Here is a 25,038-nt window from a genome sequence, read left to right as displayed (position 1 = left end):
GTGAGATGAGTGCAATTGTGCGGTAGTTTGAGCATTCTTTGGCATTGCCTTTCTTTGGGATTGGAATGAAACTGACCTTTTCCAGTCCTGTGGCCACTGCTGAGTTTTCCAAATTTGCTGGCATATTGAGTGCAGCACTTTCACAGCATCATCTTTCAGGATTTGAAATAGCTCAACTCGAATTCCATCACCTCCACTAGCTTTGTTCGTAGTGATGCTTTCTAAGGCCCACTTGACTTCACATTCCAGGATGTCTGGCTCTAGGTCAGTGATCACACCATTGTGATTATCTGGGTCGTGAAGATCTTTTTTGTACAGTTCTTCTGTGTATTCTTGCCACCTCTTCTTAATATCTTCTGTTTCTGTTAGGTCCATACCATTTCTGTCCTTTATCGAGCCCATCTTCGCATGAAATGTTCCCTTGGTATCTCTGATTTTCTTGAAGAGATCTCTAGTCTTTCCCATTCTGTTGTTTTCCTCTCTTTCTTTGCATTGGTCTCTGAAGAAGGCTTTCTTATCTCTTCTTGCTATGCTTTGGAACTCTGCACTTAGATGTTTATATCTTTGCTTCTCTCCTTTGCTTTTCACTTCTCTTCTTTTCACAGCTATTTGTAAGGCCTCCCCAGACAGCCATTTTGCTTTTTTGCATTTCTTTTCCGTGGGGATGGTCTTGATCCCTGTCTCCTGTACAATGTCAAGAACCTCCGTCCATAGTTCATTAGGCACTCTATCTATCAGATCTAGTCCCTTAAATCTATTTCTCACCTCCACTGTATAATCATAAGGGATTTGATTTAGGTCATACCTGAATGGTCTATTGGTTTTCCTTACTTTCTTCAATTTCAGTCTGAATTTGGCAATAAGGAGCTCATGATCCCAGCCACAGTCAGCTCCTGGTCTTGTTTTTGCTGACTGTATAGAGCTTCTCCATCTTTGGCTGCAAAGAATATAATCAATCTGATTTCGGTGTTGACCATCTGGTGATGTCCATGCATAGTGTCTTCTCTTGTGTTGTTGGAAGAGGGTGTTTGTTATGACCAGTGCATTGTCTTGGCAAAACTCTATTAGCCTTTGCCCTGCTTCATTCCATATCACAAGGCCAAATTTGCCTGTTACTCCAGGTATCTCTTGACTTCCTACTTTTGCATTCCAGTCCCCTATAATGAAAAGGACATCTTTTTTGGGTGTTAGTTCTAAAAGGTCTTGTAGGTCTTCATAGAACCGTTCAACTTCAGCTTCTTCAGCATTACTGGTTGGGGCATAGACTTGGATTACTGTGATATTGAATGGTTTGCCTTGGAAACGAAGAGAGATCATTCTGTCGTTTTTGAGATTGAATCCAAGTACTGCATTTCGGACTCTTTCGTTGACCATGATGGCTACTCCATTTCTTCTGAGGGATTCCTGTCCGCAGTAGTAGATATAATGGTCATCTGAGTTAAAATCACCCATTCCAGTCCATCTTAGTTCGCTGATTCCTAGAATGTCGACGTTCTCTCTTGCCGTCTCCTGTTTGACCACTTCCAATTTGCCTTGATTCAAGGACCTGACATTCCAGGTTCCTATGCAATATTGCTCTTTACAGCATCGGACCTTGCTTCTATCACCAGTCACATCCACAGCTGGGTATTGTTTTTGCTTTGGCTCCATCCCTTCATTCTTTCTGGAGTTATTTCTCCACTGATCTCCAGTAGCATATTGGGCACCTACCGACCTGGGGAGTTTCTCTTTCAGTATCCTATCATTTTGCCTTTTCATACTGTTCATGGGGTTCTCAAGGCAAGAATACTGAAGTGGTTTGCCATTCCCTTCTCCGGTGGACCACATTCTGTCAGACCTCTCCACCATGACCCGCCCATCTTGGGTTGCCCCATGGGCATGGCTTAGTTTCACTGAGTTAGACAAGGCTGTGGTCCTAGTGTGATTAGATTGACTAGTTTTCTGTGAGTATGGTTTCAGTGTGTCTGCCCTCTTGCAACACCTACCGTCCTACTTGGGTTTCTCTTACCCTGGACGTGGGGTATCTCTTCACGGCTGCTCCAGCCAACCGTAGCCGCTGTTCCTTACCTTGGACGAGGGGTATCTCCTCACTGCCGCCCCTCCTGACCCTGAACATGGAATAGCTCCTCTAGGCCCTCCTGCGCCCGAGAAGCCACCGCTCCTTGGAGGTGGGGTTGTTCCTCCCGGCCGCCGCCCCTGGCCTCTGGCGTGGGGTAGGAACTCTCGGCCGCAGCCCCTGACCTCCGATGTGGGGCAGCTCCTCCTGGATGCCGTCTCTGACCTTGGACATGGGGTAGCTCCTCTCGGCCTCTTGGCATTTAGCGCGGCGGCTGTGACTGGCACACTTAGCGCAGCTGAGAGGAGCTACCCCACGTCCGAGGTCAGGGGCAGTGGCTGAGAGTGCCAGGCTGCAATGACGCAGGAACGGCCATTATTATTTAGCCCTGCGTATTTTAAAATTTCCATTACGAGACTTTCTTTTTAACCCATATGCCATTACAAGTACGCTTTTTAAATTTCCAGATGACTTTCAGGAGTGTGAGCCCCCTGATTTTCACTCGTTCCCTGCCTACTTGTGCTATGATCAGAGAACGTGCTTTCTGTGCTTCAACCCGTCTGTCTGCTGAGACTGGATTTATGACCTAATGCAGCCAATCTTATCATGTTCCTTGCACACTTAAAAAGAAAGTATATTCCCCAATTACTGCATGCAGAGTTCTATAAAAATCTCGTAGATCAAATTTGTTCCTTTTGTTGTTCACATCTTCTAAATCCTTACTGATATTTATCTGCTTGTTCTGTCCATTATGCCGCTGGGTTTGTCAATTACCCCGTGTAGCTCTGCAACTTGTTTTCTTGATGTTAATAAAATATGTCACGCTAACAGGTCCATTCAAGTTCAGAATCTCCGTGTACTTTCAAAACCGAGTTCCCAAACTGCACTCCTCTGCAGTTGATGATTAACCCTTCCACCCAAATGTTACTCCCTTTCTTGCTCCACACCTGTTCCCTCCAGATTGAGGATTAGGAGGGGAAAAGGCGGGACTGAAGCCGAGCAGGACGCTATGGGCCTTCCTGGGACAGCCCCAGGCCCTGTCCTCCACCTGCCTCTGGTTTGTAGGAGAGCGGTGGTCTCCCAGGCCTGCCCAGGTCTCAGACGGCAGCCAGACAGGTAATGACCAGGGAATGTGCAGACGCAGAAACAAAGCTGGGCTGCTGCGCCCGGAGCCGGCGCCCACTGAGATGACAAACCAGCCCGAGTCACTGAGCCACCAGTTCCCTGAGAGGTATGGGGAGAAGTCGGACACGTGCCTGAGTTGTCTTTATAGGAAGCAGACCCGGCCCCCCATGTGCAAACGGCTGACCACAAGCACAGAGACCCCAAACCACGTGAGACCAGAAGATGGGCGGACGCCAAGCAACCCAAGACTCGTGTGGGAGGCGCCCTCGGGCTGCAGCCTCTGCACCGCAGGCCTGGAAACCTGTCTCCTGCCCTCGGACATCAGGCCTCCATCTGTCTTCCCAGGTCACCAGCCTCCGGAATAAAGCGACGTGTCCCTTCCACCAACACCTGTGTCTTTAGGGACTGAGTTGTGTTTGTTATCTGGGGTTTTCCTTTCTTGGATGCTTTGTGAGTTTAAAGATCCGTATGGTCACCTGTATCTTATATAAACACGTGAATGAATGCACGCTTGACACTGAGTGTGGAAACTCTCCGTGGCCTGGTGTGGGGGTGCTCCTTCAGAGGTGTGTTAGCTTCAGGCAGGTCCCTGGGGCACTACAGGGCCACTTCAGACACCATCTGGCACTCTGCCGTCTGGGGTCTTACAGAGCGTACAACTCTGAGGTCCAACCCCACGGCAGAGCTGGCCCGAGCGGTTCCCAGGGCTGAGGCTTGGGAGAGGGCAGCCCTGGCTGCATCCTGACGTCAGGCAGGGCTCTGACCCACCCCACCCGCATCCCGGGCTTGGTGCCCTTGCCCCTCTGGGCACAGGACAGCCATGTCAGAGCCTTTTGGCCCCGGGGCCCTGCACCTCTCCACTCCCACTCCTGTGTTTCCTGGGTCCCAGAACCCCCTCTTATTACAGGCTCGCCCTCACCTTGCCTGGCAGGGAGTCAGCTCGGGTCTCAAGCAGCACCTCTGGGGAGGCTCTCTCCGTTAGAGCCCCGGCCCGGAGCCTGACTCAGAGCGTCCGCTGTGGGGCCCGAGTCTGCATTCCGTTTCCATCAGGGCCTCAGCTGAGACCCACGCGGCTCCCGCACGGGCCGCACCTGGAGTGCGGCCCCTCCCGGTGTCCCCGCCGGCAGCTTCCAGCCAGGCCGAGGTGCCCGCCCTGATGGACGGCGGCGCAGAGACCTGTAGACCCTGCACGGGCACAGACCTGGCCGCCCTGTTAGAGCGCACGACACCGCCTTCGTGCCTTAGTGCTGGTTTCCAAGGTCAGCTTCAGGGTCTACACGTGTCACTAATAAGCTTTTTAATATAACTTGCTTTTCATTTATTCTTTTTTTTTTTTTTTTTTTTAAGGTATGTTCAGATGTCTTTCCAAGTTCTTGGCTTTTATTGTTTTTTGTTCAACAATGGAATCCTCTAATCCGATAGTGTTCTCTCCCCTTGCAGTCTTAGCTGAATCTCATAATTAAACATCTGACATTCTCTTCATCATTATAGAATTTAAGTGCAGTTTTTTATTTCCTTTTTGACTCGAGGCTTATTTAAGAATATTTCAAAACTCTAATTATAAAATGCTTATTAAACAGAAGTTATATACTGCACTGCATTTTGAGAATACAGTCCAGATACAAATACTGATATTCTTTGTTGTATTTCAACAGATTGTCAATCTTTCCAAATGCCACACGGGACTGAAGAATTCTATTCTCTGCCTGGATGAAAAGTGATGAGAACATACTTGTCTCCTCAGCAAACCCCAGTCATCACAGCGTCTCCTAGAGTGAGCCCCGAGCCCCCAGCTTTCTGCCTCGAGAAGGGGTCCAGCCTGTGACGCTGGACGGCCAGGCGGTCAGAGTTGGGAAGCGCAGACGCCAAGGGCACCCGCTGCTCCTGGCTCCCCAGGGCCTGGCGGCTGCCCAGACTATACCTGAGGGGGCTGGGCCACATGCCCCAGGCCTGCCCGGCTGCCACTGCCCAGAGCGCTGCTCTGCTTTCCAGGGGCCATGGAGCAGACCTTGCCCAAAAAACCAGCCAACTCTCCTTCCCCGTGGGGAGCCCCACCTTCCTCAGGGAGGCCTGAGCCCCCAAGTCTGTCCTACTCCCCTGAGCCCTCCGGCCCCTCTAGTTCTCTCCCCACCTTGCCAGAGCCTCCCCTGACCTCCTCTACTTTTTCTATGTCACACTTCCCCTGCTTAGACAACGGTGTGGTTTCTGTCTGGTAGATCCACATCAGAACTTGAAAAATAAAAGTAAATTAACCCCAAAGTAAGCAGCAGGAAGCAGAAATTTTTTTAAAAGAGCCGAAATGAGTGAACGTGAACGAAGAAAAACAACTGAGAAAAAAATCAATGGAATGAAAACCTGCTTCTTTGAAAAGGTCAATAAAATTAACAAATCTTTAGTTTAAGGAGGAAGAAGAACAGGAGCAGGAGAAATAGTAAGTTTCAAACATCATAAAGGAGGGAAGGGACATGTCACAGCCCTGCAGACTTCTAAGGGGACGTTACACACCACTTTATCCTCCTAAATTCTATAACCGAGACTACCACACTTCTTGAGAGATACAAACCACCGAAGCTCATTCTAGGGAAAATAAACTGGACAGTCCTGTGTCTGTTAAAGAAACGCGATATACGCTAACAGACATGGCAGAGGTGGGACTCCAGGCCTCGACGGTTTCCCTGGTGAATCCCACCAAACATTCAAGGGGGAATACAGGCTCAGAGGTAACGAATCCACCTGCAATGCAGGCAACGCCGGCTCGATCCCTGGGTGGGGAATCCTCCAGAGGAGGAAGTGGCACCCCACTCCAGCATTCTTGCCTGGAGAATCCCATGGACAGAGGAGCCTGGTGGGCTACAGTCCACGGGGTCGCAAAGAGTCGGACGCGGCTGAGCATAAGAAGCTTTCTTCCCACACACTTTCAGAAGCAGGAAGAGCAAGAATCACTTCACACTCATATTATGAGGTCACTGTTACTCTGGTAACAAAATGAAAGACACCCAAGAAAATTTCAGAATATGCCCCATTAAGGTAGAGTCAAAAATCCTCTTTAAAGAAGTCCAGCAAGCTGAACGCAGGGATGTCTAAAAATGTCTAGTGTATCATGACCAAGTGGGCTGGCCCCAGGAAGCAAAGGTTGCTTCAACACTTAAAAAAAAAAAAAGTTATTTACCATATCAACAGAGCAGAAGAGGAAAACCATATGGTTACCTCAACAGAAATGAAAAAAGAGCAAAAATACCACAACTTTCCATAATAAAAAGCTCCAAAAATCATGGATAGCACAATACTTTCTTAACTCAAACAAGGGTATCAAAGTAACTTACAGGTAACATCATATCAACGGTGAACTGCTATCCGCCTTATAAACAAAGTGAGATCACCCACAGCCACTGTTTCTACCGAATGCCGCGCGGTAAATCCTGGCTAATGCAATGAGGCAAGACATAGCAAAAAGGATGAAAATCAGATATGAGGAAGTGAACAGTCTTTATTTGAGGACACTACTGTGAGAATAGCAAATCCAAAATAATCCACAAATTATGAGAATCGATAATGAATTTAGTGAAACTTACTAGACACCTCATCTCAAGGCTTAGCAGAGATGTACAGCGATTCAGAGCATGTGGAACCGGGGATGAGCAGAGCAGGCAGCGCCCCTGGCCGACGGCACAGGCGGAGGCGGAGGCCGCACTTTCCAGGCAAGGGTTCCAGAGTAACGGGCACTCAACCAAGACATGACTCCCGACCCCACACCATACATAAAACTAACCTGAGGTAGGCCGTGTACACGAGCATAAAAGTAAATCACAAAGTCTCTAGAAGAAAACAGAGAAGAACACCCCATTCCCTTGGGCTAGACAAAGCTGACTGAAAAAAATGCAAAAAGCACTAACCATTAAAAAATGATAAACGAGACAATTAAAACTGCAAACTTTTCTTCATCAGGACACATTATTAAGAAAATAAATAGGCGAGCCCGCAGTCTGGGAGACATTATTTGTAACACATGTCTGACAAGGAATTCACACTCAGAATGTCCCACAAACCAGTAAGAAAAAGGAAAACAACCGGATTTTAAAACGGGCGGAAAGACAACTCTCGAGTTCTTCGTCCTGCCTGGAAGGAGCCTAGAGTCGTCACTCTGTCCTGTGACGAGCAGACACCAGCACCTCCCAGAGCGGAGGCCACTGGAGAGACGCCAGCCCAGCGCAGAGCATCGCAACTCAGCACAGAGAAAGCCTAATCCTACCCTGGCCGCCGGGCTGGGCAGGGAGCCTGGGCTGCAACTGACCTGGAGTGGGGTGCATGTGGACCCGTCCATGGGGTGGAGACTCCAGGGTCCCTGACCCGGGTCCCCGCACTGTGGGAGCTCCTCCAGCTCCTCACAGTGAATGTCAGCTAAGATCCCCTTCTGCTTCCTGCCGCGTGGGGGGGGGGGATGGAACCCTCTAGAACCCTTAACGAGGCCGCAGTCAGAGAGTACTCGTTAGGATGAAAGGGGGAAAGAGGCCGGACACCCGGGGCCCGGGAGCTAGACTAAGGCCGAGTCTGGGTGCCCAGGACCTGTAGGCATCAGTTAGGTCCCAACAAAGTGGCCAAACCAGAAAGCTGCTGCCTCTGGGGGACGAGGAGGAGGCTGGCCGAGAAGGGGAAGCAGGGATGTTCTGGAACTACGCCGACTCTGCGTGCTCTGGGGCTTCACATGTGTATGCGGTCGTCACTGAAGGGTGACATTTCAGGGGTGACTCGGACTTTGGAGAAAAGAAACTGCAGACGCAGAGGGAACCCTAGTTAACCTCACAGACGCTGAACTATGCAGCGAGAAGGGTGCTGACGTCTGTGCTTTACTCTCAAATGCATCAAGAAGTAAGGACGGATGGAATGGTGGGTGCGTAGAGATGCAGCAGACCAAACACAGTAAAATACTAACGGGAGAATCGAGGCGGCCTGCGTATGTGTTCACTGTACAATTCTTTCATCTCCGCTAAATGTTTTTCCATAAGAAGAAGCTGGGAAGAGGAGCCCCTGGCAGCAACATGGTCGGGTGTGTTACACACAAAACTGAGCAGAAGCCAGACACCGAAGGACACCACTCAAGTTCAAGAACAGGCAAACTGGCGGCAGGAGTGGGAAGTCACTTTGGGTTGGGGGAGGGCATGACTGGGAGCGGGCCCGTGATGGTTTCTGATGTCCTGGCAGCATTTCGTGTGTGTGCTGGAAACCCGGAGAATTCAGTGAATTTACTGAGAATGCATTTGTGCCTCTTTATTCATATTTGTTATGCTTCAATAAAAATGTCCATGACAAAATCTCCCAGGGAAAGGCGGAGAGACTGGAACTTTCTCTCCCTGAAGAAAGGCTCTGCTGGTAATACGACAGCCGGTAACTGTGGTTGTCCGTGTACAACCCCGTGTTATGTGATGTCTGAATCTGTGTGATTATGGACAGCAGGTAATGTACACACACAAGTTTATTCGGTGTGTAAGAAAAAGAACACATGCAGCAAAGAGAAGTATTCTCTTTTAAGAAACCAAAAGGCTTACTACAAGAACACAGAAGGCCCCTTCTGGCCCCTTCCATCCCCTGACCTTGCTGTGTGAGCAGTTCAGTAATTAAGACACTTTGGCATTAATCCTGCGATAGACTTAGTGACCCAGGAGAAGAGGCGAGACCCAGGAGCAGACCTACCGGTTCATGGAACCTGATTTATGACAGCGGAGGCGGGGGGAAGACACCCCCCGCCCCGGGCGAGAGGAGACCATTTAACAAACGCTACCAAGACAATTAGTTATTCATGTGGAAAAAATGAAATTGGATTTCTGTCTCAAGCCATAAATAAAAATCAGTTGTGGAAGACAAAGTGGGGGATCATCTTTACGACCTCACCTAGGCGGGAAGCCTGCTGAGACACGACACAAACACGCCAGGTGTCAAAGAGCAGATGGATAAACACGGCGACGCGGACACCAAGAACTCTGCTCATCAAAGCCAGAGAGGGGGTAAAAGTCAGTAATGGAGTGGGAGGGGACGATGCTAGACATAAACCAGCAAAGGGGTAATGTCAGGGTGTAAAAACTGGTAAGAAAAAGAGCCACAGAAAAGCGGGTAAGGGATGGAAGCCAGCTTCTCAGTGACAGACACGGGCAAAGATGCCCACTCTTCTGCTAGCTGGAGAAGCGAGTGAAGACCCCCGAGTTGCCACACCTGTGAGACCACCGCTGGGGATGCAGTTTTCCTGCTGGCAGAACGCAAATGGCTCCGGGCTCTTTGGAAAATAATTAGGCTTCATCTTGTAAAACGGAGAGTTTGCAGACACCATGACCCCGCAGCTCCGCTTCTCGTTAAATTCTAAAGAAATGTTTGCTTCTGAGCCCAAGGAGAGGAGCTCGGTTGTTCACAGCACATTGCTTTTAGAAGCAAAACACTGGAAACGGTCCAAACGTCCGTTTGACGGGTGAATGGAAAAGTACATTTTCGGGGTGTATTTATGCAATGGAATTTTACAGCCAATGCAGACGAACCTTAGAAGCACTGTGTTCAGTGGGGAAAGCTGCGTTGATCACCAATAGGCACGAAAGCCACACCAGACCACACGTCGTGCAGCATGACCTGAGCGGCGGACTGAGTGAGCCGGCGGGTGCACTCCAAACCCAGGGTGCAGGGGAGGGGCCGGGGCGCTTCCCCGCATCACCGTGAGCATGTGGGGCGGGGGTCCCCGAGGTGCACGCCCCCGTGAACTATTTCCTGGCCTGTGTCACATACTGCATGGCCAAATTAATGACACACACAGGTGGAACCTTGCAAACACCCAAGCATCGTGAATAGCACGTGCCTTGTGCGTTCACTTTCAAGAGGAACGGTTAACGTTCATTCAGTGCAAGACTGAAGGTGGGAGGAGAAGGGGCGACAGAGGACAAGATGGTTGGGTGGCATCACCCACTAGACGGACATGAGTCTGAGCAAGCTCCGTGAGCTGGCAACAGACGGCGAAGCCTGGTGGCCGCAGTCCACGGGGTCGCAAAGAGTCGGACACGGCTGAGCGACTGGACTTAGCGTAATACACAGACTTACAGAAACAGATGTGGTTCCACTTAAGCCGACTTGTGTGCTTACTGCCGGGCCGTTCCCTGTGGACTGGAGTCCAGTTTGCCGGGCCTTTGAGGAGGACTCTAAGGTGGGCGGGCTTTCTGAGGCCAGAAACCTGGGGGTGTTTGCTTTGCTTTATAGCACAAAACCCCACTCCGTGAACTCGAACTCCCAGCTCAGAACCGTCCTCCCCTAGAACCCTGGGTTTGGTCTGCTGCCTCCTGGCATCGGGTTTCCCCCCATGGGGCCCACCTTCTGGCCTAGATGCTCCAGAAAACTGCACGTTCCTCCTGGGAGCCGGCCGTGTCCCCATGGCGGACAGGACATCCCCTCCCGCCCAGGGTCTCCCCCAGGGAGCCCTCACCTGCCCCCTCGGAGCCTCGCTGCCTGTTCCGGTCTCCCCTCCCGCCTCCAGCAGCGTCCCTGACCTGCTCCTGCCTTTCCACGTCTGGAAGCCCGACCTCTCCCACCCCTTCTACAGCCCTTCCTGTTCCCCTTGAGCAGCAGGCTGCCTGAGACTGGAGTCCTGAAGCTAGAAGAGGGCTCCCGGGAGCCCTCGGGGGGCTGAGCCCCAGCGCCGCCCACGGAGGAGCCTGTCCTGTCCTGGCTCCGCCCTTCGCAGGTGGCCAGGGACCAACTCACTAATCTTAGCAATTTATTAAGCATCTTTCTCTAAATATTTAAACACTCGTGCAATTAATGAATCCCCATTAAAAAATTAACCAAGGAAACTTGCCAGATATTTAGGTATTGATTATGAACTTTAATCAAACGCGTCTAAATGTTTAATGAAAACCAGACGCTAAATATACAGATCTGCTTAGGCTGCTTCGTGCGCCTTCCTAACTAGGTAAGCCCTACCGCGGTGGGCTGAACGGCCCCAAATGCAGACGTCCTCACCCACACAGGCCTTCGGGGGGTGGCGGAGGTGAACCAGCTCCAGCGGGTGGGGGGCCTGGCCCACGGGACGCGGCCTCTGAGAAGTTGGGGCACACGGGCCGGGCAGGCCTCACCCAGCCCCGCCGGCACCAGGTCTGGGGGAACCAGCGCCTGTTTGAGCCGCGTCGTCTGCGGGGTGTTGTTATGGCGCAAGGGCTTCAGAGAGTGGGGCTCGGGGGTCCGAGAGGCCGGCAGGCAAACACGCCCGGGCAGGAAGGAGGGAGCCCGCGGTGCGCCCACGCGGCTCCGGCCCGCCCGCAGCCCTGCCCTGCGGTCACTCGCGCCCGTCCGAGTCCTTCGCGCGCCCCCGAAGCGGGTCGCGGGCATGACTGGGCCCCCGTCACCCGGGACTACCTGCTGCCTCTCCGCACGTCGTCGTCTGCGGGCTGGACTCTGGCTCCTGTCTGGCGTCATCCGTCCTGAGGGGCGCGCGGGCACGTGGCTGCGGCTGAAGCGCGTGGCCTTGCGGCGAGGAGGCCGAGGGGCGCGCGCACTGACGACCCACGCAGCACGCCACGCACACCACGCACGCCACGCACATCGCGCACGCACACCACATGCACGCACACGCACACCGTTCGTACAGACATGTACACCATGCAGGCACACGCACCCGCACACTGCGCATGCGTACGTTCCCCATGCGCACGCCCGCCCGCGGGAGCGGGCCAGAAGACAGCTCTCAGCCTTGCGCAGGGACTGCCTCTGGGTGATGGGTAGTAAGTGACTTTCACTTTCTTCCCAGACTTTCCCACATTCTCCAAATATTTGACAATGACTGGTTGTGAATGTTACAAGAAAAAGAAAACACTCAGATGTGTTTGTTTTTAAGTAAAACCTACCAGCTACGTCTTCGGGGTGGCTGCTGTGAAGGCTGTGGGCCGGACCCATGCGCGGACCTCTGGTCTCGGGACACGTGGCGCCAGGAAGTGGCTCAGCAGCGGGTCTTGGGCCACCTGCCCGGCCAGGCTGGGCCCCTCTGGCCCCCCCGGGCCCTCCCAGCCTCGGGCCAGCTTGGAAGGGGTTAAGATGCTCCACCAATGCAAATTAGGTTTAATTAATCCTTTTCATCAGTTGCAAATATACCTTCTGAACCCTATTAAAAACATGAATATGCAAATGCAGACCTTTTTTAATTCTCATTTTCAAGGACTTGGTGTTGGGGTTTGATTAAGTGAATTCCGTTAACAGCCTGTAAACCTGGTGGAAAAGTAAATTTCCATTTTAAGTTTGAAACAAAAAAGCCACGAAGGCTGCTGGTAATTGAGCTAATTATAGTGTCACACTACAGGCCACACGTGGAGCCCACGCGGGAGGGGCCCCGGGGGCGGCTCTCAGGGGCCCACAGCTGGTTCTGCTGTCCGGCCATTTTCCCCACGTGGAGACTGAGGCTCAGGTAGGGGCGGAACCTGGAGTCCAGGCCAGGGAGTGTGCGCTGCCTGGGCCTGGCTCATGCGAAGCGGGGGCGCCCCAGAGGGGAGCCCTGAGGGAGCCTGGACCCAGGTGTGCACTGCGGTCGTGCGGGGGCCGAGCCCCACGGCTCTGCCCACGTCTCCAGGAGCTCCAGGTGCCCTGCTGGGACAGCCACTTCTCTCATCAATCGGACACCATGGCTCCCTGGCAGTACCGCCGGATGCCCGGGACCCTCGCCACCCGGGTGCTGTCCGCGGTGCTGGAGAGCCGTGGCAGGGCGGTGTACTGGTGGCCTTTGCGCATGCGCCACTGAGACCACGGCTGGTTGGAACCCAGGTGGGCTGCAGGGGTAAAACACGAGCTGGGTTTCCAAGACTCAGTGCCAAGAGATGGTCAAGTGACTCTCACTAATTTATATGTATATAATTTAGAGAACTCGTATTTTAAAGTTGATATAACTGACATATTGGTTTCAACAACAGGATGATTCAATGTTTGTATATACTGCAAAACTAATTTTCATATTGACTCCATGTTGAAATAAAATTTTGGCTATATTAGGTTAAATACATTCATCAACATTTCACCTGCTTTTTAAATGTGGTTACTAAGAATTTCAAGTCACATACGTGTGTGGCTTGCATGTTATTTCTGTCGTCAGGGCGGCTCTACAAGGCCTGGAGAAGGCACTGACGTGGATGGAAACACGTATACATGTAATATGCATACACTGCAAGTGAAACACGCAAAAGGAAACGTCAGGTGGCATTATTAAGTGCCACAGGAAGGATACAGAGGCTCTGGCACGAATCGGCTCAGGGCCCCCCGCCACCCCCCCAACAACGAACCACAGTCTGGCTGGCTTCAGCATCAGGCGGTTTTCTCATAGTCCTGGAGGCTGGGCGTCTGAGATCCAGCTGTGGTGCAGGGCTCGTTCCTCCAGAAGCCTCTGTCCTCAGCCTGCAGACGGCCGACTTCTCCTCCCGTCCTCGCGTGGTCGTCCCCGGTGGCTCTGTGTCCCCTCCTCTCCTCTTACAAGGACACCAGTCCTACAGGATTAGGGCCCAGCCTAAACCCTGGTTTTAACTCAGTCACCTCTTGAAAGGCTCAGTCTCCAAACAAGTCATACTGTGAGGTACAGAGGTAGGAACTCAACAGATGAATCTGGGGGACAGCTCCGTCCACAAGGGCGGACGAGGTGGTGAGATTCCGGGAAGAAACCCCCGCTGGGAGGATGCCGGGGAAGACCAGGGCTGGCGTGTCTGAGGCTTGCCATGGGGTCCAGTTCTCAGAAATATTAACCAGTTGGGAAAAACCCCAAACCTTCTGCTCACTCTGGAAAATCTGGGGCCATGAACAGGGTGGGGACTGGAACCACAAGAAGGACTCGGGCAAGACTTGTTAATTTGGACCTGGAAACTCGTTCTTGTTTGTTTTGCCATCTGCTTGTTTTTAGATGACCACCATGGCTCAGAAGTACGGAAGTTCTGAGAGAGGCTGTCGATTTCACTCTAAAATGAGAATCTGGTGTTTCTCTAGGTTATTGCTTTCAATAAAACTCCTTAAGTGTTTTGGAAATAACAACAACAAAAATCCAGTGAAATACATCAGTAGATGCTTTTATGGAAAATTTCCAAGACAATTGTTAAGTGAGAAAAAAAAATTCAAGCTGCAGAACAACCCAGTTATTCTAAAAGCACAGAGAAGCCCAGTGAGACTGAACGCCGCTGTGTGTGTGAGGTGTGTGCGGCCACTGCAGGTGGATGAGCTGTGGGCTTTCTTACACTTGACCTTTCTGCTGCCGAGGGCGTTTCTTTACGCACTGGAAGTGCGTCAGCGGCAAGCAGCTGAAGACACGGAGAATGAGAAGAAAACCAGAACCACAAGCGGACAGGCCACAGGGCACTGGCCCCCGTGCTGTGTGGCTTTGGGTGAGGCCCTGCCCCTCTCTGGGCCCGAAGCAGGAATTTAAGCAGCTTGGTAAAGCCAGTGGTCCTCACTGTGCACGCACATGCAGGTACACACGTGACACAGCCCTCCATGCACACAGAGCACACGTGACGGTCACACGCACACACGTCCACTCACGCAGTCCTGCACGTGGGCCCGTGCACACACCGCCGCCCGTCCTGCTCTGGACCTGAGTCGCCCCTCTGAGGCTGCCTGGGGACAGATGCCTGGCCATTCATTTGGCCCTGGCGTCCTGGCGACTCTGAACCGAGAGAGAAGCAGGCCACGTTTGACCCAGAAGCAGGGGTCATGAGGGCAGCTGACCCTGCCAGGAGGGCCAGGCCTGAAGGACGTGCATGTGGCCCGAGGCGGGTTCAGGCCCTTTCGGAACCTCCGCCTCCTCCTTTGATGAGATCCAGCCTGCAGGATCATCGTGGATGGGAGTCAGCTCACAGGCGGGACGGAGCTTTGCACACTGGGATGTTCCCATCGGGGCGGGGAGGGGAGAGCCTACGAGACTGGAACGGGGTCGCGTCACACACTGACTCTGACCCAGCGGGCCCCGGCATTTCCAACCAACCCCCGGGTGACGCGCTGGCTGTGGTCCACACCGGGGTCACACTCATCTCAAGCTTGAACCAGGCGCACATGGAGGGACAGGGACCACACTGCCCGCTGGCAAGCTGAGCTGGCAGCCCTGCTGCCCAGTCCCGGGGGTCCCCAGGGGCCCGGCAGGGGGCGCCCTCCTCCCTGGGAGCCCGGGGGATGCTGGAAGGAGCCTGGTGCACACCAAACCCCATTCTGTCCTGGCAATTACGGCTTATCGCTGTCGCACTAATCCCTTAAAATTAGTCATTAGCGGCTTAACAACGTCTTGGCATCAGTGCCCACTAACGAGCTGGTGGCAGAGGGGGTCTGCCAGAACCAGACCCTTCTGGGGTCCGGCTCCCCATGCGAGTGAGCTCGGAACCCTCGGCCGGCAGTGGTGCAGGAAGTGGGCAAGCTTGGTGGCCGGTGACCCAGTTGGCTGGGAGGATACCAGAGGCCTCTGTGCCCCGTCCTGCTCAGACGCATGCCTGGGGGTGGGTCAGCTCCTTCTGCCTTTTTGGGGACAGAAATCTCATAACTGAGCATAAGCGCTGTGAACCTGGGGCTGGCCCCAAACCGGGGATCTTCTCACTGTGGACAAAGGTGGGGAGCCCGGGGCAGTGGGGAGCCCGGGGCAGCAGGGAGCCCAGGGCCGGGTGCTCACGTGAGGCTGGACTCGGGGGAGGCTTAGCTGCTGGGCACGCCCTGTCCTGCGGAGATGCGGCCGGTCCTGGCTCCACCGGGAGACGTTCTCCCTGGGGGCTGACTCTCGGGAGTTGATGGCAGGAGTGGATGGGCAGTGCCGGGCGACCCAGCGCACGAGGCGCAGGCTGGGGCTGAGCAGGCCCCTGGCCCCTGGGGCTCAGCACAAATGTGACCCCAGCCTCCCAGCCTGACTCACATGCTCCCAACCCTCCAGCGCCTTTTCTGCTGAGACTGCAGGAACTTAGTTCTGGCTGTGTGACGGAGACCACCACCCTAGGGATTGCCCACCTGGCCTGCACACCCTGTGTGGCCCGCGGTGACCCCTGGGCACAGGCCAAGTGCCTCAGCCCTGGCCGGCGTTACAGGACCATCTGGCCAGCATGACCCTCTTCCTGCCCCTGCCCTGCAGACCCCAGAACCTGCCCCGCAGGGGAGCCGGCCCTAGTGAGCGCCCTCTGTAGGCGGGGACCTGCTGGTGTACACGGGGCCTCACAGGGCACTTTAGGGGCTAATGATTGTGCATCAGGTTCTGACTTGAGCATTTTATTACCATTGGCAGCATCTGGTCTCAGCGATTCACCCGGGAGGGAGGTCAGGCCCAGGCCTCAGCCTCTCCCATGCCTGGGCTCAGCCCAGCTCTCCAGGAGGCTCTCCATGGGGTGAGGGGGCTCAGGACGGGGCAGTCAGAGCTTGGTCCCCAGACCCCAGCCTGTGGGACCTTGCCCCCTGTGAAGCGGCAGGAAGTCAGCATCGAGGGTTTGGGGCTCCTGAGGGGAGGCAGGAGGGGGCCCACAGGCCTCGGAACCCCAGCCCAGCTGCCTGAGGAGGGTCGCATAGCCAAGGGGGACACCGGGCGCTGCGCTGATGCGTCTGGGGCCCCAGGGAGCCGGGGGTGTGGGGAGCGGAAACCCCCCAGATGTCTGCCAGACTTGTTATGCAGGGGCCCCACCCCCCGATGGCTCAGCAGTGCTGCTTCTGTCCCAGAGCTGCGACCACAGTCAGGCACAAAGCTGCACTCCCCACCCCCGAGAGCTGGTGCTGGGGTGCTCGGCTGTGCGTGAGGCACCCGGAGCATCTGACGGGAGGGGAGCGGCACGCCCCAGCTGGACCAGAGTCCAGTTCGGAGCAGCCGGGGCCCTGGGAAGCCAGTCCACGCGCCAGGCTGCGGCCTTCTCATCTGAGAAGAGGGAACAGTAACTCCCAGGCTCAGTGTGGCCGGATGAGCTGGGGGCTCCGGGTTCCAGCAGGAGGGCCTGGGCCGACCTCACGGTGACCCTGGGCCGGGCCGGGCTGCGTCTGTCCGAGGCACACAGTCAAGGTCTGAGCTCCAGAGCCGACAGTGAAGGGCTGGAGCGCAGAGCAGGGTCGGGGCGGCCCCAGCTCCGCCGGCCCTGCCTGCCTCCCTGGTGGTGACCTGAGAACCTGCCGTGGGCAGTGCCCGAGGTGAGTCTGTGGTCACGGGCTGGCCCACAGGGCCGAGGGCCCCAGCCCTGGGGCTCAGATGCACACACAGTGAGGGGCTGGGGTGCTGAGGGGACCTTTATTTCATGAGAGCTGGGACTTCGCAGGCACCCAGGCTCACCTGCCTGGTCCCAGCCAGGCCGGGCTGGAGCAGGCTGTGGCGAGAGGGCACCGTGGGGAGCTGGCCACAGAATCCCCCTCCACCTGCACTGCAGGACGGGGGATGAGGAGGTGGGCAAGGAGGTGGGCCTGCCCTGCAGAGCGGGCATGGGCTCAGGGCTCAGGGCGGGGACCACCCTGAGCTGCTTAACCCCCCCGACCCGGCCAGAGGTGCACTCCTGGGCCCTGAGCTTGGGTGAGGTGCCTGGCGGGGTGCAGGGTGATGCTCAGGAGTCCCCACCAGGCCAGGAGGCTCGATGCCCCGTCGGGGCAGAGGCTGGGCCAGGCCTGGGGGGCCAGGCAGGGGTGGGTGGGGCCTGACGGCCGGCGGGGGCTGGGACCCCAAGGAACAGACAGCGGGGCTCCTGCCGGCCGCCTGTTCCCCACTCCGAGGCCGGGGGCTGGGGTCTAGGCCAGCGTCTGGCGGCTGAAGAGGTCGAGGGTCAGGGCGCTGAGGAAGGCAGGGATGCTGTCCTGCTGCAGCAGATGCAGCTCGATGAGCCCTGGCACCGTCCGCGAGAACGCCGTCTCCAGCAGCTGCATCTTGGTGCCCGAGGGGCCCGCGGCCTGCGGGGGACACGGAGATGCATCAGAAGGTGTGGGTCCTGGCAGACAACCCCCCCCCCGCAAGACCCCAGGTCCAGACGCAGACAGGCGGCCTGGCCGTCGCCCATGTCCAGGCATGGCCCCGCGGGCGAGGCTGAGCCTCAGGCCTCACGGGCAGGGTCTCACCCCTTCTCTAGGGTCCAGAAGCAGATGGGCATCTGGATTCCAGCTCTCCAGCTCCCCCAGGTCAGCCCACCTGGCACCCCTGCCCTCAGCCCCCACCCTCGTGAGGACACTTGGAGCCGGGTGTGAGGGCCCCGTCTGGCCACACGCAGTCTGAGGCAGGTCTCACTCACGGGCTGTGCCCAGTGAGGAGGGGATGGCCGAGAGGCCGCAGAGCAGGGCCTCCCTCACCCACCGCCCTCGGGCCGGCCACACGGCAAGGGCAGGGTCTCTGCGAGGAAGCCTCTGGAGCTCACCCACCCACCCGTCCAAGCTCAGATCCCGTCCTTTCTGGCTGTGAGGCTTCTGGCAGAAGTGGAGGGACTCCCAGCTGAGGGTGTGCTGGGGGCCACCCCTCCTGGAGGGCTTCCTGCAGGCGGCAGGTGGGGGCCAGGCGTCCTGGAGAACCCAAGGGGTTGATTCCTTCCACGCTTCTTTATCTAAACGTCAGCTCAAGTTGCGGAAGTACCAGGAAAGAAGACGGGCCCCCTCTAAATGCTGGATGCCACAGGGCAGGGCCCCCAGACTAGCCGGTCAGCCCCTCACACGTGAGCTCAGAGACATCTCGGGGCTAGCTGGGGTCACTAGGCAGGTCTGAGCAGGGCCAACCCGGGTGCTCAGCTACTGGGGGTGGACGGAGGCCCAAAGGTGCCCGAACACTCGGGCAGGGCTCACGTGACCGCTCCCTCCCACAGGCAGCGCCCAGGGGCAGGCGGAGGCTGCCTGCTGGGGTCTGGGAGAGCTGGGGGCGCAGGCGTGGGCAGAGGCCGTCAAGGGTCAGACAGGGTCCTGTGGCCTGCAGCCCTGTTCCTCGAGGCAGGGCTGCTGGTGGGGCAGCTCGGGGGGGCGGGAGGGCAGGGGGGTGGTGGCCACCGAGGGTGGGCCCCCTTCCCCAGCGGAGCGGCCACCTGCCCAGCCTGCCCACCTGACCCAGTCAGCTCCACCCCTGCCCATAGCACGCTGGCCGCCACTCCGTTTGGAGAATCCAGGGCTGGGATACCCTGGTGACACGCAACCCTCTGGAGAGCCCTCCTTCCCAGGCAGCTCCTTCTGACCCCAAACCCGCCTGCCAGCTGAACCCCAGCTCTGCCTTGGTCTGTGGGCGCCCGCCCCACCAGTCCCGTAACAGCCACCAGAAAGCTGCCTGGGGCCCACACACACTCCTCCCAGCCACGGAGACCCTGCAACACGCCCCAACCCAGGCCAGGCGTCTGTTACAGGACCACGTGCGGCACGCACCCGCGACTCTTTCCAACCAACGAAAAAAAGACAAGTGACCCAATGAGAAAGTAACAGAACCATCCGAACAGACGTTCCCTCAGAACACAGACCGATGGCCACAACGCTGTCTGTCTTCAGGGAAATGTAAGTGAAGCCTGTGTGAGACCTGCCCCAGGCCTGTGGGGACCGTCTAACCCAGGCCGCGAGGACCGTGCTGGTGCGGACACTGTGCTGACTGCCTGGTGGTTCCTCAGGAGAGCACCTGCGACCTGCGACGCCACTCCTGGGCACGTGCCCAAGAGAAAAGAGAGCACGTCCACACGGGAGCTGGCTTGGGAGCGTCCACGGCAGCAGCATTCAGCACGACCGCAAGACACAGACGACCACCGACAGGCGAACAGGCCTGCGCTGCGGCCACGGACGGGCCCGGTCCAGACGCGGGAGGGGCAAGAGGCATGCACACAGCGCCACAGCGGCTCCGCGGGCAGTGGTCTGCACGTCTGCAGGCAGCACTCTGTGGGCAGCGCTCTGCAGGAGCCACTGGCAGCTCATGTGGGCAGCGCTCTGTGAGAGCCACGGCAGCTCATGCAGGCAGTGCTCTGTGGGCAGCACTCTGCGAGAGCCACAGGCAGCTCACGTGGGCAGCGCTCTGTGGGAGCCACGGGCGGCTCATGCGGGCAGTGCTCTGTGGGCAGCGCTCTGCGGGAACCATGGGCAGCTCACATGAGCAGCGCTCTGCGGGAGCCACAGGCAGCTCACATGGGAAGCGCTCTGCGGGAGCCATGGCGGCTCATGCGGGCAGCGCTCTGCGGGAGCCATGGGCAGCTCATGTGGGCAGTGCTCTGTGGGAGCCACGGGTGGCTCATGCGGGCAGCGCTCTGTGGGCAGTGCTCTGCGGGAGCCACAGGTGGGTCACGTGGGCAGCGCTCTGCGGGAGCCACAGGCGGCTCACGAGGGGAGTGCTCTGTGGGCAGCGCTCTGTAGGAGCCACGGGCGGCTCACGCGGGCAGTGCTCTGCAGGAGCCACGGGCGGCTCACGTGGGCAGCGCTCTGTGGGAGCCACGGGTGGCTCACGTGGGCAGCGCTCTGCGGGAGCCACAGGCGGCTCACGAGAGGAGCGCTCTGTGGGCAGCGCTCTGCGGGAGCCACGGGTGGGTCACGTGGGCAGCGCTCTGCGGGAGCCACGGGTGGCTCACGAGGGGAGCGCTCTGTGGGCAGCGCTCTGCGGGAGCCACGGGCGGCTCACGAGGGGAGAGCTCCGCAGGAGCCACTGCAGCGAGACGTGCAGAGCAGTAGACTGGCCCGGGCAGCGCCCAGCTCCTCCCAAGACGCCCCACCCTCCCTGGGGTCCCAGGGCCCCCGGATGGCCCATGTGGGCCTGCACCGCCCCACTGAGGGGCAGCCTGCGCCCCCGTGAGCGCCTGCTCATGTGTGCAGCTCAGGTCCTCTCAGAGTGTCTGTCGCCGACGCGGACAGGGCTCCCTCTAAACACTGGGCACCACAGGACAGGGCCCCCCCAAACTAGCTCTCATCCCCCGCAGAGGCCGTGCCCGCTGCCCTCCCTCACCTGGCCCCCAAGCACCGACTCAGCCGCGGGCACCTCCTCCCGCCACGCGGCCCCGCCGGGCGGCTGGCCCTGTTCTGCTGCCCACTTAGCCCTGTCAGAGCTCAATACAGACTGTTTTTACACAAAAATACGAGAAACCACTCTGACCTTTACCGAGAAAATCCTTTCATTTCTGCCTTCTGCTCTTGATTCTGAGTCTCCACTAAATGTCAGAGGGGCTGGTTCTCCTGTAGCTGTGGGCCCAGCGCAGGCTGGGGGTGGGCAGAGGCCGGAAGGGCAGCTGCATCTGCCTGGCCAGGGGTGGGGGCAGACCCCACCGTCCCTCCTCCCAGCCTGGGCCCCCGTCTCCCTGCCCCCGGGAGAGCCCTTCCGCTCTGACTGAACCAGGGCTCCTCTGGGCGCCTTCCCAGGCCCCGGTGGGCTGTGGGCTCCTGACTGCCCTTCACGTGCAGACGTGTCTCATGGCGTCTACGGCGGGGCCATGTGGGGCCACTCGCCCAAACACCAGGCGCTCCCTCTGTGGCCAGGGACATCGGGACACCCGTGTGCCCTCAGGGCCCAGGGACCTCAGGACAGGTCAGCTGGTCCAGGGGTGGCCCACCCCAGGCCCAGCCCGCTGCCCGCCCTCCGAGGGGACAGCTGCCACGGACACTGTTCTCAGCTGGGGTCAGGCTTCCAGATGCTCCCGTCTGCAGAACAGAACCAGGGCTCCTCCAGCCAGGACCTCGCTCACTCCAGGTGCTCTCATGCGCTCCCAGGCTGCACCGCCAGGGCCCTGCCCCAGGGTCCCCCCGCCTCCACGCCCGCACAGCACTCCCACCGACAGAGAGGAAGAGGCTGTGAGAAAGGGCGGCGGAGCAGGGACGCCGGCTGGCCGCTCACAGGGCCAGGGTGGAAGGTGGCTCATCATGGTCTCCTGCTTTCTCCAGGGTTTTTACTGTGACCGTAGATTATATTTGTGATCAGAAAAAACAATACCTGAATTATATCCACGAGAGCTGAACAGCTCAGAGAACAGGCACACACACACACAGACACGCCCACACCCCACTCCTGCTGCAGACACGTGCTGACGTCCGTGCCAGCAGCCCCAGGCCCAGGCCAGGCAGGACTGGCAGTGGGGACAGGGCATCTGGGGCCAGGCCTTGCAGGACAGCCTGCCCTGGGACCCTGTCACCACCGGTCGGCCTCTGGGGCTGCTGTGAGCACGGCCGGGGGCTAGCGGGGGCGACGTCTGGCTGCTTCCCCCAGATCTGAGCCGCCCTCCACCGTGGGGGGGGGCACCTCCGGGGATGCCCGCCTGCCCACTAGCACTCTGTGGGGAGAGACGTGCACACAGCCCTGGGCTCCCCGAGAACCTGGGTGTGTGGAGCGTGCCCCCGCATCCACGTCCGCTGCTCTCCCCTCGCCTTGGAGCCCAGGCCCGAGGCCCACGTGGACCCTCCAGCCCTCCGAGGGCCTGCGGGCGCCGCCCCGCCGCCCCCGAGGCCCGGCGCCCTCCCTTGTCAGCAGGAGATGCTGCCAACCCTGCGAGGCCGCTGGGCGTGGCTGCCTGGACCAGGGCACCTGGGGGCTGGCCTCGTGTCTGGGTCCCGGAGGCCCCTGGGAGCCCCAGGCAGACGCTGCTGTGCGTGAAGAGAGAGGCCGCGGAGGCAAGTGGGTCAGGACAGCTTGGCCAGGAGCTGAGCGCACTGTCCCGGCACCAAGTTCCAGGGAACGAACGGAAGCTGGCGAGGAAGCATGTCCAGCACGCGGAAAATAGCTCACCCAATTATCCCCACTTAATTGTACTGAAAAGCATCTAAATACTGCGTGTTCTAATTATACCAGCGTTATTGGAATTCACCGTCCCCGGCAAGGGGTGACCTTTCCCAAGAGCGATTGTTGGGGGGGGCAAGGCCAGGCACCCCAACAGTTGCAGACTGATCTCAAACCCACAATTATTATTATTATTCTATTTATACAGCTCTCCATCTCTCAGATGCTCCGTTTTAGATCCACACGCAGCTGTTCCTGCAGCCTCACGAGGGGGAGGGTGCGCACGGGGCGGCAAGGCCCTGGGAGGTCACATCCAGGAGCCCCGCCCGGCACAGGCAGGCGCCCAGGCCACCTCCCGGTCCCAGCAGCAGAGGCCCGTGGTCGGGGGCAGAGGCGGGTAAGGGGGGCAGGCGGGCACAGGCGAGTCGGGCGGGCACCGCAGGGCTGACTGCGTCCTTCCCCTGCTCTCAACGGGCAGAGAGGACCCTGCAGGCTGGGCCCCCCGGCCCGGGCCCCAGTTCTGGGAGAGCCCGGGTCCCTCCGTCTCCTCCGTCAAGTGGGCTGGACCACCTGCCCCTCCTGCCCTCATCCGAGAGGCCTGCCCCTCCTTGCCTCCCCGTTCAGACAGCCTGGGAGTGGCTGAGGAGCCCACGGGGCCGTCTGAGGGGCAGGATGCTTGGGGGATGGCTCCGATGGGGAGGTGGGAGCTGGGGTCCACGCGGGCCGCTCTGCTAGGCGCTGCGTGACAGCGGGCTCCTCGCTTCACTGCTCTGAGCTGGACTTCCCTGTTTTAGGGGAGGGTTGCAGGTGGGCTCAGATGCTAACACCCGTCCAAACACTCGGCTCTGGGAGACAGAGGGAGACTATTTGCCAGCCTGAAACAACCAGAAAAACAGGACACAGAAACGCAAGGATGCTTGTACATCTCGGGAGGCGAGGGGGCGAGGGGGCAGCCCTGGGAGACGGGAGGGGAGCCCGGGACAGCCCTGTCCTCCCGAGACGCTTTCTGGGCATAGAGGGACACTCTGAGTGGAGGGTCAGCTGAGAGCTGGAGAGACCAGGCGGCCAGAGGGTGCAGGGCAGCACGCCTGAGACGGGAGCCACGGTTGGAAGCAGGACCGAGCAGACTGTCCCTGAGCACCTCGCAGGGGGCCGATCACAGAAGCTCACACCGCCGGGTCCCGCCCGCCCCCCGGCCATGCCAGGAAAGCGTCACAGGGCACAGGGCGGTCTCCCCTCAGGACGAGCAGTACCCTTGACCACCCGCTGCTCTGGTCCCGCTCAGAAGGCTTTTTCTGCTGCGCCACTTGGCACGCAGGATCTCAGGTTCCCTGACCAGGGACTGAACCCGCATGCCCTGCGGTGGAAGCATGGAATCTTAGCCACTGGGTTGCCAGGGACATCCCTGGCTCACACATCTTAAACCAAGACCTGAAGGACTCGTTTCCAAGTAAGTAACATCGCTTCTGAGCACAGCCTGGGCGGGAGCAGTCACAGGAAGACAGAGACACCCAGCCCCACCAGGGGGAAATTCACCACCCATCAGAGATGACAGGCTGTGCAAAACCCAGAAGAATGTGATTCACAGTGAAGAGAAAAAGCAGTCAATGGAAGCTCATCCAGAACCGACACTGGTGCTGGAGTCAGCAGATGACACGAAAGCAGCTGTCGCGACCTAAGTCCACGTGTTCAGGAAGTCGGTGGCGTAAAAGGAACAGACTGAGCTTCTGCAGGTGAGCCCACAGCGCTCGGACGAGTGTCCCGGGGGGTGGTGAGCCCACAGCGCTCGGACGAGCGTCCCGGGGGGTGGTGAGCCCACAGCGCTCGGACGAGCGTCCCGGGGGGTTAATGGCAGACCGGATGTTGTGGGAAAAAGTCCGGTGAACTTGCAAACGCAGCAACAGGAGTACGTGCGTGAGCAGGCCGCGGTGCCGGAGGACGCACAACGCACGACCGTGGCCACACACGACCGCGGCCCGGAGAGGCCCACACGAGTGCAGCGTGGCTGCCGGAGGACGCGCGACGCTCGACCGCGGCCCGGAGAGGCCCACACAAGGGCAGGGGGGCTGTGAAAGGCTCCCAGTGACCCCGCCTCCAGGCATTTCCATCCCGTGCAACCCATGAAAGAATAAAAAAAAAGATACGCCACCCTAGCAGAAGCTGAAAGCTGGAGTGACCGTGTTAATACCAAACAAAGCATATTTCAGAGCGAAGAACATTACCAAGGAAAATGGCTATTTGA

The 25,038-nt window shown here is 57.8% G+C and overlaps 1 protein-coding gene across 7 annotated transcripts in view; it reads right to left on the bottom strand.

The window, feature by feature from the left end:
• Window positions 1-17,383: 17,383 nt before the first annotated feature.
• Window positions 17,384-25,038, bottom strand: part of MAD1L1 (mitotic arrest deficient 1 like 1) — a 237,983-nt gene continuing 230,328 nt past the window's right edge. For 6 of the 7 annotated variants that reach the window (XM_024984866.2, XM_059881305.1, XM_015460465.3 and 3 more), the window contains one exon: window positions 17,384-18,049. In XM_024984866.2, the coding sequence (XP_024840634.1) occupies window positions 17,891-18,049 (159 nt within the window). In that variant the 3' untranslated portion in view covers window positions 17,384-17,890. The remainder of the gene's footprint in view (window positions 18,050-25,038) is intronic. The other variant, NM_001102044.1, reaches the window with a different exon arrangement.

The sequence above is a fragment of the Bos taurus genome, chromosome 25, assembly GCF_002263795.3.
Source record: "Bos taurus isolate L1 Dominette 01449 registration number 42190680 breed Hereford chromosome 25, ARS-UCD2.0, whole genome shotgun sequence".
Classification (NCBI taxonomy): Eukaryota; Metazoa; Chordata; class Mammalia; order Artiodactyla; family Bovidae; genus Bos; species Bos taurus.
Note: the sequence above shows the minus strand (reverse complement) of the source record. Positions and strands in the feature narration are given on the sequence as shown.